Raw genomic sequence first — 14,618 nt, 5'->3', positions numbered from 1 at the left:
AACCTATTAATTTTGCCATCAGTTGAGAAAAATCACATTATTTAAGAAAGATGACAGTATTCTGGTGGTAATAATAATTAAGTTATCAAAATGAAAGTGCTAAAAGTAATCTGATAATTATGGGTTTTCCTGTATCTTTCCAATTTAAGAATATTTCATTATAATACATTCTATTTTCACCTAATATATATTTGAACATTTCTAAAAACAACTTTTAACTACATACATATTTATAAAGATAGTTACATCCATGTTTACAGGAACACATTCTCAATTTTATTGTAATTGTGAATGACAACATGCTAAGGTGGCGAAGAAGTCTGTTACTTTAAGTTCTTGAATAAGAGGCCAGTAATATGATTTTTATTAAAAATAAGCATTTGAATTATATTTGGAGGTATCATAATTATGTTGTTTGAGTATCAGAGAAATTCAGGAGCATGACAAGCATAGAATAGTTCAAATGTGAGAGAACTATCACAGAGCTGGAATATGTAAGCACTTCTTTCATATCATAAGAAAAAAAGATTTTATTCTACTCTCAAGCAGTAGAACAGCCATGAAAAGAGTAAAGCCAACCTGTTATTGAATGTTAAATTGGTAAACAATTTTTAATGACTATTGCTTTGCAGTACAATTTTAAGTTGCAGAAAGTGATGCCTCCCATATTCTCTTTCCTAAGGATTGCTTTAACTGTTCATGTGCATTTATTGTTCCAGCGAATTTCAGGAGTTTTTGATCCAATTCTTTGAAGAACATCATGGGTATCCTTAGAAGAATTGCATTAAATCTGTATAATGCTTTGGGGAGTATTACCATATTAATAATGTAATCCTCCCAATTTACGAACAGAGTATATGTCTCCATTTCCTTGTGTCATTTTTTTTTTATCCCTTGAAGCAATGTTTTGCAGTTTTCTTTGTATAGGTCCTTCACCTCTTTAATTAAGTTGACTTCAAAGTATTTGAGTTTCTGTGGCACTGTTGTGACTGGAACTTTTTTATGCCCATTTCTTCTCTATCATTTTTTGTGTATAAAAAGGACATTAATTTTTGTGTGTTAATTTTGTAGCCTGCCACTTTGCTATATGAATCTATTGTTTCTAAAAAACTTTTTGGTAGATTCTTTAGGGTTTTCTAAATATAGTAGCATGGCATTGGAATAAAGACAGAACCTCAGATCAATGGAATAGACTTGAATATTCCAAAAATGTTCCCCAGACATGCAATCAATTAATCTTTGATAAGGAGACAAGAAACTCAAAATGGAGCAAGGAGAAGCTCTTCAACAAGGGCTGTTAGGACAACTGTTCAGCCACATGCAAAAAAGCAAACTCAGACCTCCTTCTAACAAAATGCACAAAGGTCAGATAAAAAAATGGATTAAAGACCATGATATCTGACCTGGAACCATAAGGCATATAGAATACATAGGTAAAATAGTTCATGACATTGATGGACATCTTCAAGGAGGCAACGTCATGGTCCAAACAAGTGGAACCAAATATAAACTAATGGAACTATATTAAAGGTACTATATTAAACTGAGAAACTTCTACACCTCAAAGGAAGTAGTGACTAGGATACAAAGACCACCCACAGAATGGGAAAAACTATTCATCCAATACCCATCAGATAAGATACTAATATCTAGAATATACAATATACTGATCGAACTTAACAAGAAAAAAATCTAAATCCATCAAAAATGGGGAAAAGAAATGAACAGATACTTCCTCAAGGAAGAAATACAGATGGCCAAAAGGCACATGAAAAAAAATATTCCATATCACTAATCATCAGGGAGAGGCAAATCAAAACAATAATTAGGTACCTTCTCATGCCATAGAGACTGGCACACATCACAAAGAACAAGAACAATCAGTGCTGGAGGGGATTTGGGGAGAGAGAAACTCTCATTCACTACTGGTGGAAATGCAGTCTAGTCCAGCCTTTATGGAAAACAATATGGAGATTCCTCAAAAAAAAATAGAAATTGAGTTCTCATATGATCCAGCTGTACCACTCCTATGAATATACCCTAGGAACACAAAACACAATACAAAAATGCATTCTGCACACCTATATTCATTTCAGCACTATTTAAAATAGAAAGAATTTGGAAACAGCCCAGATGCTCAACAAAAGATGAGTGGCTAAAACTATGGCACATATACACAATGGAATACTATTTAACCTTCAGGAAAAAAAAAAGTCATGAAATTTTCCTATACATGGATGGACATTGAAACTATTATGCTGAGTGAAGTAAGTCAGAGAGAGAGAGATAGACACAGAATAGTCTCCCTCATATGTAGGATTTAAGAAAAATAAAAGACAATATGGCAATAATACTTAGAGACAACAGAGATGATGGATGGCTAGAAGAATCGGCCATGCTATGAAGCTTACCACAGAGTGATGAGTCCAGTTAGAGAAATAACTACACTATCAACTATCATGACAATGGTAGTGAGCGAGAGAAATACCTTTCTTAAATGCAGGAATTGGGTGGGGGAGGAAGGAAATGGAGGGCACTGGTGGTAGGAAGGTTGCACTAGGGAAGGGGAGTGTTCTTATTTTATAACTGAAACCACCTATAAACATGTTTGTAATCATGGTGCTTAAATAAAGATATAAAAATGGTAAACAAGTATGTGGCCAAATAGGTATAAAACATACAGTAGAAAGGCAACTTTCAACAGAAATTTCAGTAATTCATGTATCACTCACATCTAGATCATGGCAGCAGAAAGTAACATAATTACAGATTGGGATAAAATATGAAAGAAAAAGAAATACTAATGGACAGATAAACAAGAGTACTTTCCCAGTCTCTCAAAAAAAAAGTTCAGTTAGGTTGACTTATTTTACAATACTATACCTGTTTTTATTTGGTATGAGGAATTGTAAAATCAAGCTTCAATACACCAACACATAGCCACTATCTCATTCTTTCATTTGTACATGTATATGGTAGCATGGGCAGAATCTCTCTCTCTCACACACACACACACTTCAGATTGTCTCTTAAGTAATGGAAACATATACATACAATCATTTATAAGACATGGATGGTTTTTCATTCATCTCTAGTCGACTGAGTACAATGAAGCATGCAAGTCTCTTGTTGTATCAACAATCATTGCTGGGGAAAGAATTTTCCATTCAAAACAAACGAGGAGCTCCTTACTGACTCCTGGTTCTTTAGAACTGAAGCTATGGTTTTGAATTTGAGCTGCCCAGTCATGGACAGGATCCTTATGGAGTAGCAATTCCCTTGCCCCAAGCTCTAAATTAGACACAAATTAGAAAGAAGTTGTTTGATTGCCTTGGATTCTCTAGTGGAAAAAAATGTGTTGACAGCTAATAATAAGAGAGTGTCCCTAAGAGAATTCATAACAACCACAAAAAAAGCCCCAGAAACTTGTTAGTTCCCACGGCTTTTTGCCTTCTGATATTGGAAGAAGGTGATTTAGAGTCAACAACAAACATAAGTGTGCTGCTAAGGAGGCTCACTGTGGTACCCTGTCTTTTTCTCATGTGTCTCATACTAATTCAAAAACACAACAAATACCCATACTTTCACTGCAGAGCAAAACCATGGAGGGAATTTAAGGTCCATCATCACAACTCCATCCAACTAAACTGAAGACTGATCCTAAATTATCTTGCTCTCCTGCCCAAAAGCTATAGAGTCACTTATTCTGGTGCTTATAAAAAGATTTTGGAGTGTTCATTCAAGAATGCTTCCACTATATATCTGAAAAAATAAATATACATGGGCTGGATAGCACAAGTTTGTGATAACACAAGGGGTAGGATGTTTTCTTTGCATGTGGCAGCCCATGTTTTATCAGTCATCCTATATGATCTCTGTGCCTGACATGTGTGAGTTCTGAGATCAGAGACAGGAGTGACCCATGAGCATCTCTGGGTGCCCCCCAAATATACATACAAAATGCTAGACCCCACTATCAATAACCACACATATACAAACACAAAAGTAAAATTTTTTCAAAATGATATTAAAAGGTATTTCAGAGAATAGAAAATACAGTGGTACAATATCACTAAATTATTAAACACTTCCAAATAGTTTTTTTTTTTTTGGTTTTTGGGTCACACTCGGCAGTGCTCAGGGGTCACTCCTGGCTGTCTGCTCAGAAATAGCTCCTGGCAGGCACGGGGGACCATATGGGACACCGGGATTCAAACCAACCACCTTTGGTCTTGGATCGGCTGCTTGCAAGGCAAACGCAGCTGTGCTATCTCTCTGGGCCCTGAGTTGGAATTTCTTGATGAGGCATTGAATCCTATTTGGTAGGATTTTGTTATTTATCTTTGCATCCATATTCATTAGGGATATCACATTTAGGTTTTTGTTTTTGTTTTTGTTTTTTTTTTTTTTTTTTGCATCTCTGCTTTTGGTATCAGGGTGATGTTAGCTTCATAAAAAACTATTTGGATGGGCTCAAAAAAAAAAAAAGAAAAATTTCAACACCATGACCAAGTAGGATTTATTCTTAAGAAGCAAGAATGGTTCATTCATACACAAACCAACCAATGTAATACACCTCCTCAACAAAAGGAAAATTAAAATCCATATGAACATATTAATAGATGCAGAGAAAGCATTTTATAAGGTCCAACACCCATTCATGATAAAAAAAAAAAGAAAGAGAGACTCTCAACAAGATGGGAATGGAGAGATTTTTCTCAATATAGTCAAGGTTATTTATCACAAACCCATGACAAATATTATTCTCAATGAGAAAAAAAATAAAAGCCTTTTCTCTAAGATCTGACACAAGTCAAAGCAACCCCCTCTCCACAATCCTGTTCAACATAGTACTGAAAATACTTGCAATAGCAATTAGACAAGAAAAATATATCAAGGGCATTCAGATAGGAAATAAAGAAATTAAGCTCTCACTGTTTGCAGAGGACATGATACTATAAAGCCTAAAGACTAATGAAAAACTAGAAACAATGGATTCATGTAGCAAAATGGCAGGCTACAAAATTAATGCACAAAAATTAATGCCCTTCTTTTTTTTTTAGCTTTGAGGCATTTTATTATAAAAACTTGGTACTCATACATTAACTAGTAAGAAAATTTAAAAATTCAGATTTACTTCATTTTTTTTAGCTTGACCTTCTAGTAAACCTTTAGCTTCATTGATTTTGGCTGCTATATAGGGAGATCCTCCTTTGTCTGGAGGATTTAAAAGCATAATTTGTCAATGAGCATCTCTTATTTTTCCTTTGTTGGCAGTAGTACTTATACCAAGTATTAATGCAGCTTCCCGTTTTGTCATTTTGGTTTCGAATCCACCTCTGTAATAACCCCCACTGAAGGCAGATTTTGGTAGACTTTGAAAAACTTGTTTTACTTGAGGTTTCATATGTTTCAGAGCTTGCAATACACAGCGGCCTGCAAATCCTGCAGCAGCAATGGTCAGTCCAACTGCTACCACTGTGCTGGCCACGGTTCCGGCGCAGTTCCCTGTCTTCACCTAGAGCGCGGCTCATTTCAGCAGCTGCAGCCTCCGCCACAGCCCCGCGCGCTCCCCCCTCAGGAACATACTCTAGGAAATCAATGCCCTTCTTATACATAAATAATGTTAAAGAATTAACAGACATTAAAAATAATCCCATTCAAAATAAAACCACAGAAATTCAAATACCTTGAATCAACTTAACTAAAAATGTGCAGGACCTATACAAAGAAAACTATAAAACAGTGCTTCAAGAAATACAAGAAGACACAAGGAAATGGAGACATATACCTGTTAATTGATTGGGAGAATTGACATAATTAAAATGGCAATATTTCCCAAGCATTATTATACAGATTCAGGGCAATCTCTCTAACTATACCGATGTCATTCTTCAAAGAAATGGCTCAAACTCTTCTAAAATTCATCTGGAAGAATAAATGCCCAAGAATAGCTAAAGCAACCCTGAGAAAAATGAAAATGAGGGGTATTACTTTCCCCAACTTAAAATTTTATTACAAAGCAATAATCATTAAAACAGCGTGGTAATAAAATAAAGACCAACCCTCAGACCAGTGGAATAGACTTGAATATTCAGAGAATGACACTCAGTAATACACTCTTCGATAAAGGAGCAAGAAATGCAAAATGGAGCAAGGAGAGACTCTTCAATAAGTGGTGTTGGGACGACTGGTCTGCCACATGCAAAAAAAGCAAAGTCAGACCTCTAACACCATGCACAAAGGTCCAATCAAAATGTATTAAGGACCTTGATATCAAACCTGAAACTATAAGGTATACAGAAGAAAATGGAGACAAAACACTCCATGACATTGAAACTAAAGTTATCTTCAAGGAGAAAACACCACTGTCCAAACAAGTGGAAGAAGAGATACAACAAATGGGATTACATTAAACTGAGATGCTTCTGCACTTCAAATGAAAAATAAACTAGTTTCTTTAGCCATTCATCTGTTGAAGGGCATCTTGGTTGTTTCCAGAGTCTTGCTATGGTAAATAGAGCTGCAATGAATATAGGTGTAAGGAAGGGGTTTTTGTATTGTATTTTTGTGTTCCTAGGGTATATTCCTAGGAGTGGTATAGCTGGATCGTATGGGAGCTCGATTTCCAGTTTTTGGAGGAATCTCCATATCGCTTTCCATAAAGGTTGAACTAGACAGCATTCCCACCAGCAGTGGATAAGAGTTCCTTTCTCTCCACATCCCCGCCAACACTGTTTATTCTCATTCTTTGTGATGTGTGCCATTCTCTGGGGTGTGAGGTGGTATCTCATCGTTGTTTTGATTTGCATCTCCCTGATGATTAGTGATGTGGAACATTTTTTCATGTGTCTTTTGGCCATGCGTATTTCTTCTTTGTCAAAGTGTCTGTTCATTTCTTCTCCCCATTTTTTGATGGGGTTAGATGTTTTTTTCTTGTAAAGTTCTGTCAGTGCCTTGTATATTTTGGAGATTAGCCCCTTATCTGATGGGTATTGGGTGAATAGTTTCTCCCACTCAGTGGGTGGCTCTTGTATCCTGGGCACTATTTCCTTTGAGGTGCAGAAGCTTCTCAGCTTAATATATTCCCATCTGTTAATCTCTGCTTTCACTTGCTTGGAGAGTGCAGTTTCCTCCTTGAAGATGCCTGTAATGTCCTGTAGTGTTTTGCCTATGTGCTGTTCTATATATCTTATGGTTTTGGGGCTGATATCGAGGTCTTTAATCCATTTGGATTTTACCTTTGTACATGATGTTAGCTGGGGGTCTAAGTTTAATTTTTTGCAAGTGGCTATCCAATTGTGCCAACACCACTTGTTGAAGAGGCTTTCCCTGCTCCATTTAGGATTTCCTGCTCCTTTATCAAAAATTAGATGGTTGTATCTCTGGGGAACATTTTCTGAGTATTCAAGCCTATTCCACTGATCTGAGGACCTATCCTTATTCCAATACCATGCTGTTTTGATAACTGTTGCTTTGTAGTACAGTTTAAAGTTGGGAAAAGTAATTCCTCCCATATTCTTTTTCCCAATGATTGCTTTAGCTATTCGAGGGTGTTTATTGTTCCAAATGAATTTCAAAAGTGTCTGATCCACTTCTTTGAAGATGCCCTTCAACAGATGAATGGCTAAAGAAACTGTGGTACATATACACAATGGAATATTATGCAGCTGTCAGGAGAGATGAAGTCATGAAATTTTCCTATACATGGATGTACATGGAATCTATTATGCTGAGTGAAATAAGTCAGAGAGAGAGAGAAAAACGCAGAATGGTCTCACTCATCTATGGGTTTTAAGAAAAATGAAAGACACCCTTGTAATAATAATTTTCAGACACAAAAGAGAAAAGAGCTGGAAGTTCCAGCTCACCTCAGGAAGCTCACCACAAAGCGTGATGAGTTTAGTTAGAGAAATAACTACATTTTGAACTGTCCTAATATTGAGAATGTATGAGGGAAATGTAGAGCCTGTTTAGGGTACAGGCGGGGGTTGGGTGGGGAGGAGGGTGATTTGGGACTTGGGTGATGGGAATGTTGCACTGGTGATGGGTGGTGTTCCTTTTATGACTGAAACCCAAACACAATCATGTATGTAATCAAGGTGTTTAAATAAAAAAAAAATTAAAAAAAAAAAAAAAAACAAAAAAAAAAAAGAAAAATAAACTAGTGAAAAAGGTCATCCATGAAATGGGAGAAACTATTCACTCAATGCCCATCAGAAAAGGGGCTAACATCTAAGATATGCAAGGTATTGACAGAACTTAGCAAGAAAAAATATCTAATCCCATCAAAAATAGGGAGAAGTGAACAGATATTTCCTTAAACAAGAATACAGGTTTCCAAAAGGCACATGAAAAAATGCTCCACATCCCTAATCATCAGGGAGATACAAATGAAAACAACAATGAACTATCATCTTACACCACAGAGACTGGCACACATCACACACACACACACACACACACACACACACACACACAACCAGAACAGTCACTTCTGGTGTGGATGTGGGGAGAAAAAAAATCTCTAATTCATTTCTAAGGACCCAGCTAACATCAGTCACTTATATAGCCTCTCTGATAAGGATTTCAGAGAGGAAATGTGGAAGATGTTCAAAGAACTCAAAGAAACCATGGAATGGTCAGCCAATAAGATTCAAGAGAACTGCGATGAGAAAATTTCAAACAAAAATGACAGAAATACAAAAATACTTGGTAGGAATCAATGAAAAACTTACTGGAAGGCCTCACCATCAAAATAGTAGCTGTTGATTACAGAATTAGTGAACTGGAAGATGAGCTGCATAACACCTCAATACAATAGGAGAAGCTGGGAAAGAGTCTTAAATAAATGAACAGAAGATGGAAAAAATCCTCAAAGAAAATTAACAGGTGACAGTAGAACTCTAGGATAAATCCAACGAGAACAACATAAAATTTATAGGCGTTCCAGAGAGACAGGAAGAAAACCTCCGTGAAGAAACAACCAAAGACATTAAGGCCAAGAAGTTCCCATTGCTGAAGAATGCATCAGTCCTGTAAGCTGCAAGTGAACCCCATCATGGAGGCACCAAGAGGGAGCAACCTGAATGGTTCTGAAATCCACTCCCCCAAAACACATAGGGTCAGCTCGCACCTCAGGGAGCTACTCAATGAATTCGTGAGACTCAAACCAAAGAGCCAGAAGTCACCACTGCACAATGGAAAATTATTAAAGAACCTATGGTCTCTTCCCAGGGAATGTGCGCTGTCCCTGGGCCACTGCCTGAACACAAGCTTAGCAAAGACATTTATTCATGTGAGGTCTGGGCATGTGTTAAGGATGGATGCTTCACTGGCATGAGAGAAAGGGGTGGCAGTGCCACCTCCAAGGCTGATAGCACTGCAGGTGCCTGGCTCCACAGCAGACCCACTCAATAGACAGACCAAAAACTTCACAGGGCATGTGTCTGAATGCATACACTTTGAAGCATGTGTGTGTGTCAATATGTATGTGTGTGCCTGGCTGTATGTATGCACTTTTGTGCATGCGTACAATGCCTGTATATACTTCTCTGTGTTGTGTTCTGTGCCTTTGTGAGCCTGAATTGCAAATATGCATGCGCCTGTGTGTATAGGACTCTGTGTTTACATGAATGGCTGTGTGTTTCTATGAACATGTATAGATTGAATTTTAGTGTTGAGTTATACTTCCAGAAAGTCATAGAGTTATTCTGGACTCCTAGCATAAGCCTTCACAGTGATATTTCATCTATGGGTTAGCCGCACTCTAGACACATTTTCACCAAGTAGGGAGGGGCCAGAGGGCTGGTGAGATGGTTGAGAGGGCACAGCACTGGCCTTGTATGCATGTGATCTGGGCTTTATCCCTGTTACTGATTTCTGTCTTTAAGGCCCCACAAGGAGTAATTCCTGTGAGGCAGAATTCAACCCTAAGCTCTGCTTGGAATGACCCCCAAACAAAGCCAAAACGTGGGGTCTAGGGAGATGGGGTAGAGATGAAGGCTCTTGCTCTGATGTGGGAGGCTCCAGTTCCATGGTTTCCTGAGCATAAAATTGAGAGTAACTGTTGCAAGACACCCCAGATGAGAACTCTTAACAAATATATATTCAGTCAATAAATCTCTAAGCAACAATTATTCTGAGAGCGGGTGTGAAGGAGCTCAGAGGTTTTAATCAAATAAAAAGTTTCTTTGAGTGCAGATATGCCTCTCTGTTGCCCCCTAAAAGAAAAACCTAGCCAAAGTCAAGTTTAGCTCTACTTGAATGCACTCAGAGCTATAACTGCTTCCAATTCTGGTAGACTGATCTGGGGAAGGCACCTCTGCATAACTGGCTAGAGCTAGGACAGAATCCATATTCCAGGACCTTTTGGCACTTTTGAGGGGACCATTTATTTGTGACACAGAAGAGAAGCAGGGAGAGGCATGGGTCATTTGACCCTGACAGTCTCTGTCCAATTTGCACTACTGCTAAAATAAAGGGATAGTGATCCAAGCCAAGCGTGTGTGTGTGTGTGTGTGTGTGTGTGTGTGTGTGTGTGTGTGTGTGTGTGTGATTGGACAGGGTGTCTCCTGCCAGCAAAAGGCACATGCTATTGGACTGGGCTGACTTGGTCTTGTGGCCTCTCCAGGTCCAGACATCACTTGAACCTTGAGGACCCAGCAGAGTCCACAACAATGGCAAAATGTCTCAAATACTGCTGAGGGTCTGAGGAAATCAGAATGCTACCTTCAGTCTTGGCATTTCTCACAGCCTCACCTTTTACCTATTCTTCATATCCCACCTGTGTAGTCCAGTAGGAGAGATGCCACTTTGCCCCCTGTTCTTCCTGTCCCCCTCTGTAGAGCCCATTTGAGAAACCCCACCTTGTCCTGTGGGCTTCCTAGCTGCTTGCAACTAGTGTCCTTATCAGGTTTCACAGGACAAGAACTTGGAAACTTCTAAGTATTGTCCAAGCCCTTTTGGACTAGATGGGGCCTTGTATAGTCCCCAATCCTATGTCCCAGTTTCGAACCCTTTTCTGCCACTGAGCTCACAGACAACTCAAGTTGTCTGTGGTACGTTCATCTTAATTATTCAGCAATACTTCTGATTCTTAGCCAATAGACTCTAAGAGAGATCCAACAGGCAGAGCAGAGAGTACCTGGCTGTACACAGGGCCAGGTGGAGAGTGGGATACATAGGGGTTGGAACACTCTGCAGAGGCCAATGTGGGGAAGCCAGATGATACAGAGCAGCCACAGATACATGTGTTTATCTAGAATAAAACAGAGCAACATGAGGGAAGAGTAGAGCTTTTCAGTCATGCCTGGGTATCCAGCTCATCATGAGGTGGACTAAATCATGGGAAAATTGGGCAGGTTTTCAGGGCTGGGGACTCACTGTGGAATCATGGAAGAGCCATACAGGGAGGTTCACAGAGGGCAGAGGCGGCAGGGCCAAGGACTCTAAGGACAGATGGACTTGCTGTTGGCAGTGGGAGGATGGACAGAGAGAAGAGGAGAGAATACAAAGAGAGACTGGGGCAGGAGCAAGAAGTCAGGAGAAGGGAGGAGAGGAGAATGGGGAGGGCATGGAATGGTTCTGGAGAGGACAGAAGTGAGAGGGTTAGGGGTCAGGGGCCAGGACACTTCCATCCTTGCACACTGGCGTCTCTTCCCACCAACAGGCACCTCAGGCCTCAGCCCTGCTCTGCTTTCTCTGCTAGTCCTGTTCTCCTTTCTGTCCTCACATGCAGACCTAGGTAGAAGGACCTATGGATTCGCTTTCTGCGGGACACGGGAGAGAGGAAAAAACTGTTAGAACCAGGATGGGGCTCAGATAGGAGTATAGTTGGAGATGGTGGGGGTATCAGAGACCCCTTACACTGTGCAGGAAAGCTAGGCCTCCTCAGAAAACAGCTTGAGGAGTTTTCTGTGCCTGGTGATCCAGCAACTGGGCACCAGTGGTGCAGGCTTCAAAGACTAAGAGGGGAGCTGTTGTTGCTTGGGGAACCTCAGGTCTCTAAGGTGAAGCTATATCCTTCCTACTGGGGAACAGATGAAATCATATTTCATGCCTATGATGTCACAATGGATATTATGATGCACCATCACTATGATATCATAATTCATGACTATGACATCCCAATGGATATTATGATATGCTACTAATGTTATATCATATTTTATGATTATGATATCACAATGGTTACTTTGATGGGCCACCACTGTGACATCATACTTCATGATTATGACATTACAATGGGTATTATGAAATACTAATATAAGATCACAACTTATATTTATGATAACACAATGGATATTATGATAGACCATTATACCATAGTTGATTATGTCACCATATGTATTATGATGTACCACAATTACACCATAATTTGTGATTATGATGTCACAATTGATATTATGATGTGCCACCACTATGAAAACATAATTTGTGATTGCTATGTTAAAATAGCTAATAAAGATACAAGACACTCTGATATCATAAGTTGTGATTATGATGTCACAGTGGCTATCATGATGCATCACCACTACATCATAATTCATGATTCTGACATGACAATGGCTATTGTGATATACTACTATATTTCATTATTATGATGTCACAATGAATATTATGGTACACCACTCCTATGATATCATAATTCGTGATTATGACATCACAGTGGCTATTATCATTCTCCACCACTAGAATACCACAATTCGTGATTATGGTGTCACGATGGTTATTATGATGGGCCGCCACTGTGACGTCATAATTCATCATCATGACATCACAATGGAAATTATGATGCACCACCATGATAAAAATGGTAATCCGTGATTATGACACCACAATGGCTGTTATGAGATACCACTGAGATAATAATTCCTGATTATGACATCACAATAGATATTATGATATACCACTACTACATAATTCATATTTATGATATCATAATGAATGTTATGATATACCATTACTATTATGATATCATAGTTCATGATAAATGATGTCACAATGGATATTATGATGTACCACCACTATATCATAATAGATATTATGATGCATCACCACTAAAAATCAGAATTAGTGATTATGATATCACAGTGATTATTATGGTGCATAACCATATGACATAATTGGTGATTATGACATCACAATGATTACTATGATGCACCACAACTATGATATGAGGATTCGTGAATATGGAGACACAATGGGTACTAAGATTCACTACCACTATGATGTCATCGTTCATTGTTATGATGTCACAATGAATATCATGATTCACCACCACAATGACATCAGAGTTCATGCTTATGACATCACAATAAATATTACGATGCACTGCAACTACATAATAATTTGGGATTATGATATCACAATGAATATTGGGATGCACTACAGATGTGATATCAAAATTTATGAGTATGACATCACAATGGATGTTATAACATAGTGCTATGAGGACATAAATCATGATTATGACATCACAATAAATATTACGTATGTTGTGCCAACACTTTTCATGATTATATCATAGTGGATATTATGAAATACCACTATGAGATTATAATTCATGATTATGGTGACACAATGGATATAACCATTATGATATCATAGTTCATAATTTTGATGTCATCATGGATATTATGAAGTACCAACATTATATTATAATTTATTATTATGACATCACAATTGATATTATTATGCACCACCACTAAGACACAATAATTCATTATTATGACATCAAATTGGCTAATAAAGATGCAGCACCACTCTATCATAATTCGTGACTATGAGTTTCAATGGATATTCTAATATGACATCAAATCCCTAATCACATCACAGCGAATATTATGGCTCCCCACCACTGTGACGTTATTCCTGATTATGATGTCACTATGGCTATTATGACACGCCACAACTATGGCATCATAATTCATGAATATGAGGTCACAATGGATATTGGGCTGCACCACCACTTTGATACCATAAGTGTTGATTACGATGCAACAATGGATATTATAGTACACCAATATTATGAGATCACAAGTCACGGTTATGAAATCATATGAGATAGTATGATGTACCACCACCATGAGATCATATTTCATGGTTATGGCATCACAATGAACATTATGATGCACCACCTCTATGAGATAATAATTCATGATTATCATGTGACATACTCCACTATTCTACTTCACATATCATTATGGATATTATGATATACTACTATGAGATCATAATTCGTGATCATATCACAATGAATATTATGATATACTGTTGCATTAAATAATTAATGATGGAGCTGGATAGAGGTGGATGGAGGCCTTTATTCTTAGGCCATGGCCACGTGGCTTCATCCCCCATCAACCGGCGGGTCTGGGGTCCAGGGAAGTGACGGGTATTGGCTCACTCACAGGCAGGCTTCAGGAAGCATCAACTTTATTCATGCCCTATCCACCACATGTGTGGCCTATATCATAACCTTTTAAGCATTTAGCCATTCTTAGCTAGCCTTGCATCTTAACTCCTTTCAGCCATCTTCCCTTTGACCTCCAAGCTGGCAAAAGACCAAAAGGGGCCTAATCCCCTCTGGTCAAAGCCTTATCTACCTTTTCCAA

At 38.3% G+C, this 14,618-nt stretch overlaps 1 protein-coding gene across 1 annotated transcript; it reads right to left on the bottom strand.

The window, feature by feature from the left end:
- Positions 1-5,048: 5,048 nt before the first annotated feature.
- On the bottom strand, positions 5,049-12,771 carry LOC126009395 (dnaJ homolog subfamily C member 15-like). Its single transcript, XM_049773800.1, is given in 4 exon segments — positions 5,049-5,518; positions 11,147-11,260; positions 11,386-11,469; positions 12,631-12,771. Coding segments are annotated over 4 exon segments (738 nt in total). The 3' UTR covers positions 5,049-5,119.
- Between the last annotated feature and the right edge of the window lie 1,847 nt (positions 12,772-14,618).

Source organism: Suncus etruscus, chromosome 5, assembly GCF_024139225.1.
Source record: "Suncus etruscus isolate mSunEtr1 chromosome 5, mSunEtr1.pri.cur, whole genome shotgun sequence".
In the NCBI taxonomy this organism is placed as follows: Eukaryota; Metazoa; Chordata; class Mammalia; order Eulipotyphla; family Soricidae; genus Suncus; species Suncus etruscus.
The sequence above is the reverse complement of the archived record's forward strand: the minus strand, read 5'-3'. Positions and strand labels throughout refer to the sequence as shown.